The sequence below is a fragment of the Alosa alosa genome, chromosome 19 (genome assembly GCF_017589495.1).
Source record: "Alosa alosa isolate M-15738 ecotype Scorff River chromosome 19, AALO_Geno_1.1, whole genome shotgun sequence".
Lineage (NCBI taxonomy): Eukaryota > Metazoa > Chordata > Actinopteri > Clupeiformes > Clupeidae > Alosa > Alosa alosa.
In genome coordinates this window covers 912,106-919,925 of record NC_063207.1, presented here as the reverse complement: position 1 = coordinate 919,925, position 7,820 = coordinate 912,106, and the positions used below count along the sequence as shown (strand labels likewise).

The window sequence follows — 7,820 nt, the reverse complement described above, 5'->3', positions numbered from 1 at the left end:
GATTGTCCGCAAACGTTCGCCGAAAACTCAAGGCTAACAGAAACTGTTTGTAAACTTTCGATTATGTTTGTGCATTTGAACGCACCTCAGGTTGGCCTCTTTTTAAACGGAATTTCCATTGGAACTCCTCTGGGAGTTACCGTTGATGAATTCTCAGGTAGAACTACACACACACACACACACATTGTTTACCGTGTCAGTCGCTCCAATGCAGTTGCCCTGCTGTGTGTGTGTGTGTGTGAGCAGTTCTGATGCCCACCGTTTCCCTGCTGTTTGTTTGTGATGCTGGGCTCAAAGATATTATGGGATGATTTTAGAGAACCTAGATGAGCCAGAGACACTACTCCAACTCCTAACCCAAACAGAGACACCACTCATCGCTCAAGCTTCAGTCAAGATTTATTCAAGAACTGGAAGAGTATCAAAACACTAAAACATTACTGTGGAAAAAGTACAAAACTCTAAAAAGGTCAAATCCTAATGAAATACTAATTATTGCCGTTAGCAATTATTGCATGAGTTTGGAAGAGCAAGAGTGTTTTGTTTTTATGCGTTGGCAAAACCGCAAGTCACAGTGTAACACAAGGACACTTCTTCCCTCCTGCATATTCAAAGTGTGTGTGTGTGTGTGTGTGTGTGAAAGAGTGAGTGAGTGAGAGAGAGAGGGAGAGAGAACAAGTGAATGCATAGAACAGGTAGCAACACTCCATCATGAAGTTCCTTGTGTCACACACACACACACACACACCCACACACACCCACACCCACACACACACACACACACACACACACACACACACACACGCACACGCACTGGCACAGGGGCGAGTCATAGCAGACGTGAGACATGAAGCTTTACTCATGGGCGATAACGAACCCATCACACACACAAACACACACACACACACACACACACTTCAATGACTATTCATTCCACATTCACACTAAGCAATTTGGGGCTAGGGGACAAGCACATGACAACAGAAGACAATGGAAGACTCATCTGATCTTAGAAATTAATAAATTAATAAATACAAATAAAACATCATAAAATCTGGCCGCGGAGAGGAGAGGATGGCGGCCGAGGGAACGGGGTCAGGGGAGCGGTGGGCAGCCGGACGCGTCCACTCCTGCAGCACAGCTCCAGGGCTCTAGGGGGCGCTGCCACTCCAGTAGCGCTTATTCTCCTGCAGGTTACCCAGCATGCAGCGGGAGAGCGGTGACTTGCAGAATTTCGCCCACTGAGTAAACAGAGGCTCTGCCACGAAGGAGATAAAATCTACACACACACGTGCACACACACACACAGAACAGAACAGAACAGAACATGAAGACTGCTGTTGGAGGTGTGTGTGTGTGTGTGTGTGTGTGTGTGTGTGTGTGTGTGTGTGTGTGTTTACCTGTCTGGATGCTGGCCATGTCATTGGAATGTCTGTCACAGAGAGGAGAGATCTCCTGCCTTAGCGCTCGCTCCATATCACCTACAGACAGTGAGAGAGAGAGAAAGAGGGAGGGAGGGAGGGGAGAGAGAGAGAGAGAGGGAGGAGGGGGAGAGAGAGAGAGAGAGAAAGAAGGAGGGCGGGGTAGAGAGGGCCTCCTTTATCAAACCAATATTTAGGTGTTTAAGTCCAGGTTCGAGTCCCCAGTGTTCAAGTTCGAGTCAAGTCCAAGTCATTAAAAAAATTCCAAGTCAAGTCCGAGTCGAGTCCACTACTCATCCGAGTCGAGTCACTATTGATCCATGTCGAGTCCGAGTCGAGTCCCTATTGATCAAGTCGAGTCCAAGTCCAGCACTAAAGTAAGCAGAGCCTACATGTCCTTCCATTTTTTCCCATTGCAGATGAAATCCTTAAAAGCAAAACGGACAATCTTCTGTCTCCATGCAGGGGTGCCATCACTTGTGTGAAAGTAGTATTGCCAAATTTCTTGCCAAATCCAATGTGTTGTATTTATTATATCGGAGAGAATACCATACCATAGCCTATAGGCCTACTCACAATAAATGAGCAATCCACATCCCAATTACACAGGCCATTAAGTCACATTATGCTGTTACTGACTGCTGACAATTGTATAGGCAGTGTTGTAGAAGTTCATACTTCACAAGAGCTAGATGGACGTTGGAGTAGGCCTATTTTGTAAGAGGTAGTGTGGATCATAAAAGGGCCTCCCCCGGGCATTTTTAAAAAATTCTGGCTGTTAAATAGCCTACACCATTTTAGCGCAGTTTGGGAGGGACAGAAACAGAGCAGGGTCCGTCTTGGTAGCTTCTTTCTGACTCCCGTGACGTGAACACTGGCTACCTGCAACTGCATAATGTTATCACTTCACTGACACTATGGAGACATATTTCACGTCAAGAGATGAAAACTAGCTTTTGGTTAACGGAGATGCAGATCATCTGCCTAATTAATTTCTTTGTGCAACAGGCCACATTCTACGTTAATTTCAGCGAGATGAGTGAAATAAATGTTTTTTTAAGCTGCCATCGCCATAGGCTACTATTTGCTACGATCACCTGTTAGAAATAGAACAAGTTGCTATTATAAGTTGCTTTTTTTGTGCAGTGGATTAGGCTATCAAATCGCTCGTTTGAACAGTAACAGTAATCCACTTCATTCGTGGTTTTAAATATAGTTGTTTCCTTGGGAGTCCCAAGTTTGAGTCATTCAGTGCTCAAGTCCAAGTCAAGTCACAAGTCTCTAAATTTAGCTAATGACTCGGACTCGAGTTCTAGTCTCGGACTCGAGTACTACAACACTGCAACATACAGACCATACAACATACAGACCATACAACATACAGACCAGGCAACATACAACATACAGACCATACAACATACAACAATCAACATACAGATCATACAACATACAGACCATACAACATACAGACCATGCAACATACAGACCATACAACATACAGACCATACAACATACAACAATCAACATACAGACCATACAACATACAGACCATGCAACATACAGACCATGCAACATACAACATACAGACCATGCAACATACAGACCATTCAACATACAGACCATACAACATACAGACCATACAACATACAGACCAAACAACATACAGACCATGCAACATACAGACCATGCAACATACAGACCATACAACATACAACATACAGACCATACAACATACAGACCATACAACATACAGACCATGCAACATACAGACCATACAACATGCAGACCATACAACATACAACATACAGACCATACAACATACAGACCATACAACATACAGAACATACAACATACAACATACAGACCATGCATCATACAGACCATAATCTTCCCCACCCGCACACAGCACCCCATACTAGGCACTCAGGAGTTCAAAAGGATTTCCCAACCTTCCACAAAAAACAAAAAGGTCAACACAGCAGTCTCTTGGGGCTTGTTGTAACTATACTTCAAAAATGCCCCAAAAAATTAAAGGCAAAAATAAACTTAAGGCAAAAAATTAAAGGCAAAAATAAAAAACAGTCTCTCCAAACCCACAAAAGAGACATTCCTCTCAGGCGTGCCACGTGATGTTCGTAGCTATAGCCCCCTGCACTCTAAAGCCCCCTGCACTCTATAGCACTCTATAGCCCCCTGCACTCTATAGCACTCTATAGCCCCCTGCACTCCTCCACTGCTCCATAGGATCTTTATATATAACTTTAACGTACGACATGTGTAAAGTCCTTTTGTTGAGATCCTGAAAAGGCCTTGTCCTCCACTATGACTATAGGAGACTGTGTCACTATGACTATAGGAGACTGTGTCCTCCACTATGACTATAGGAGACTGTGTCACTATGACTATAGGAGACTGTGCCAACCTCCTTTCAATGCGTGCCCGGAACACTTGATATTACACTTTGTAATGTTGTTGATTGGGTAGGATCATGACCGTTTTAGTCGAGTACTAAATGGTGTTAAATATTGACGACATGAGGCACATATATAAATTCTTCTGTGGCCAGATCCCAACACAGATATCAATTCTTCTGTGGCCAGATCCCAACACAGATATCAATTCTTCTGTGTCCAGATCCCAACACAGATATCAATTCTTCTGTGTCCAGATCCCAACACAGATATCAATTCTTCTGTGTCCAGATCCCAACACAGTGACCAGACTGAAAACGTCCAGCGCCCCACGTCTCCACCCTCTCCAGAAGAACTCAGAGTCATCTCAAGTCGTCATCACACGTCGTCATCACATGTCACGACCTCCCAAGTCACACCTCACGTCGTCATCACATGTCACGACCTCACGTCACATCTCACGTCGTCATCACACGTCACAACCTCACACGTATGGCGCGGGAATCGTGCCTAAAACCTTCCGACCGTCCATCTGATCAACCAACCGATCGACCAACCGAATGTCATACCACCCTTTACTTACATGTATCAGAATAATTGCCTTTTTTTATAAGCAGCCTACATATACCTACATGAACCTACCGCATTATCCAACATGTGCCCAGAATTGGTGCAACATCTACTTATTCTGTTGGAACATGATGGATACATGGCTTGTGTTGGAACATGAATACATGTAGGAAAAACTGTACAATGTTGAAACTTCATTAGTCTATTTGTGTCGTTATTAGTGACAAGCTATTGCTATTGTTGCTTAAATTATTATCATTAATAACCATCTGCAAAACAGGACAATAACCAATTATCTGCGAGATATGAGAAATGCCATAGGCTGGCCTTACCACATTTTCTCTTTCTTACATCAATACGTTTATGGAAGCATATGAGCCCACTTCAAATCATCTCCAAATATGTGATTATGTATCCTAGCCTATAACGTTTTATGGACAATATCTTTTGTGTGGGTCACATCATCGATGCACTTGGTGATGTAAGAGGTTACAGTGTCTGTATACTCCTCTATGTCTGTCCGGTTGTTGTAAGTGGCTGCCTGCTTAAACATTTCCCAGTCTGTTGTGTCAAAGCAGTCTTGAAGAGCATCGGAGGCTCCCTCAGGCCACACTTTTACCTGCTTACGAACCGGTTTGTTGGCTTTTTTACCCTTTGTCTGTATCACGGGCATTAGCATAACAGTGATATGGTCTGAAAGTCCAATGTGGGGGAGGGGGTGGCTTTGTATGCTCCTTTGTGTGTAGTGTAGACCAGGTCAGGATGTTATCTCCTCTTGTTGGAAAATCAACATGCTGGTGTAGCTTTGGAAGTACAGTTTGAGATCAGCATGGTTAAAATCTCCAGTGAAGATGGTGAAACCGTCTGGGTGTGCCGTCTGTTGTTCACTGACAGCCTGGTACAGTTCACTAAGAGCAGCGTTCTTATTGCTGTTGTTGTTGGTAGAAGCGGGATGTATACTGCGACTAGCAGAATCGCCAGTAATTTCCCTTGGCAGGTAAAAAGGGCGGCACTTTATGATCATAAACTCTGCCAGTGGTGAGCAGTGTTTGCATACTACTACAGTGTCCGGCACCATTCGTCCGCGGATGTAAACACAGATTCCTCCTCCTCGTGATTTACCTCCCTTTACAATGGCCCTGTCTGCTTTCGATAGCATGCTAGCTGCTCCAGTTGTACAGCAGAGTCGGGAATGATGTCATTTAACCAAGTCTCCAGTGAAGCGAGCACACAGCAGTTACTTACTGTCGGTTCGTTGATCTCAGCAGTCATTATGTGATCCATTTTGTTGTCCAGTGATGTTACATTTGCCAGGAGAATGGACGGTATGGCTGGGCGAGGATTGGGCTGGCCGCTAGCCTGGCCGGACGCCTCAGCTTGCCCTCTTCTGCTTCCTTCGCACACCTTCGATGCTTTCTTTCGGGGGAGGTAGCAGGCCAGTCGGTGTTGTTGCAGGCGGATTAGTCCGAGTTCCTTTAAGCGTCTCTGTTGCAAAGTCCAGAACGCTGCAAAACTTGCTTTGCAGATGTCAATTAAAAACTGCCTGCTGTACTTGTAGTACGGCGTAGTAAGGCGAGGCGAACCATTAAAACTTCGGACAAACACTTTTAAAGCGAACAAAACACCGTGCGGTTGGGACAGAGAGAGGTCGCTGCGTGTTAATGCGCGCCGCCATCTTGGACATAAAGACACACAAAAGACATCATCACTTTCGGGCTAACTGGAAGCCATGGTTGACAGGGGATGTCCTCCAGGCTGCTGAGGGCCAGAAAAAACCCTACAGAGCTGGGGATGAAGCTGGCATGAAAACAGCGAGAGCCAACCTGTCCCGATGGCATCAAGGAAGCAAAAAAAAAAAGGAATACACTCACAAGATAACCACCACTTCAAAGACAGCAGGAGCGCACAAAGCCTATGGCGGGGGCATTCAGGCCCTCCAGGGACTACAGCGCCCAGCCACAGAGCTGTGAGCAACATCCCTCTGCTCAACAACCTGAACCGCTTCTTTGCTGGCTTTGAAGCACAAAACAGCACCTGCCCACAGAAGACCCATCCCCCTCTACATGAGCAGCCCCTGTGCCTCTCTGCCGACAAAGCGTGAAGAGGACACTTGCTGCTATCAACACCGTAAGGCAACAGGTCAGACAACATCCCAGATTAGATGCGCTGAAGGACTGCGAGGGGAGCTTAGGAATGTCTTCACAGACATCTTTAACACTTCCCTGAAGCAAGCCATCGTCCCATCATGTTTCAAAGCTGCCACCATCATACCTGTGCCGAAGAAAACTGCTCCATCCTGCTTCAATGACTACGCCCTGTGGCACTGACACCCATCATCATGAAGTGCTTTGGCGGCTTGTCATGTCACATATCAAAGCCATTCTCCCCCCCACCCTGGACCCCTTCCAGTTTGCATACCGAGCCAGCGGTCTACAGAGGATGCAATCTGCTCTGCCCTCCACCCAGCCCTCACCCACCTGGAAAAAGAGACTCATATGTGAGATTGCTGTTTATAGACTTCAGTTCTGCATTCAACACCATAATATCACAACTCATCTGCAAACTTGACAAACTGGGACTCAGTACCTACCTCTGCAACTGGCTACTGGACTTCCTCTGTCCAGAGGCCCCAAGTAGTGCGATGTTGGCAACAATACCTCAAGCAGCATCACACTGAGCACAGGGGCCCCCAAGGCTGCGTGCTCAGTCGCTGCTCTTCACCCTGCTGGCCTTTGACTGCACTGCAACCTACAGCAACAATCACATAGTGAAATTTGCTGATGACACAACTCTGGTGGGTCTCATCACCAAGAGCTGACGAGACTCAATACAGGTTGGAGGCGACCATCTGACCCGTGGTGCAGGGACAACAACCTCCTGCTGAGCGTCAGCAAGACCAAAAGATTGTTGTTGACTTCCGGAGAGGTCACACCCAACACCTGCCACTGACCATCGGCCGTTGCTGTGGTGGAGAGAAGCGAGCAGCACCAAATTCCTGGGGTGCACATCAGTGAAGACCTCTCTGGACCACCAACACTGCATCACTGGCGAAGAGCTCAGCGCCGCCCTATACTTCCTCGCGAAACTCAGGCGAGCAAGTGCTCCACCAGCCATCATGACCACATTCTGCTGAGGCACCATTGAGCATCCTCTCCAGCTGTATCGCTGTGTGGGGGCGGGAAGCTGCACTGAAATACAACAGGAAAGCCCTGCGGCGCGCATAGTGAACACAGCTGGAAGGATCATTGGTGCTTCACTCCCCTCCCTGGTTACACCACCCACCTCACCCGCCCAAGGCGACCAAAATGCGGTGATGCAAGTCACCCTGCTCACAATCTGTTTGATCTACTGCCCTCTGGGAAGAGGTACAGAAGCCTGCGCTTCCGCACTACCAGACTCACCAACAGCTTCATACACC

At 46.6% G+C, this 7,820-nt stretch overlaps 1 protein-coding gene across 3 annotated transcripts in view; it reads right to left on the bottom strand.

The window, feature by feature from the left end:
• Positions 1-381: 381 nt before the first annotated feature.
• LOC125283863 (high affinity cAMP-specific 3',5'-cyclic phosphodiesterase 7A-like) overlaps positions 382-7,820 on the bottom strand; it is a 40,918-nt gene continuing 33,479 nt past the window's right edge. For all 3 annotated transcript variants that reach the window (XM_048227364.1, XM_048227363.1, XM_048227365.1), the window contains 2 exons: positions 1,401-1,481; positions 382-1,279 (listed from right to left, as the gene is read on the bottom strand). In XM_048227364.1, coding sequence (XP_048083321.1) covers positions 1,152-1,279; positions 1,401-1,481 — 209 coding nt within the window. In that variant the 3' untranslated portion in view covers positions 382-1,151. The remainder of the gene's footprint in view (positions 1,280-1,400; positions 1,482-7,820) is intronic.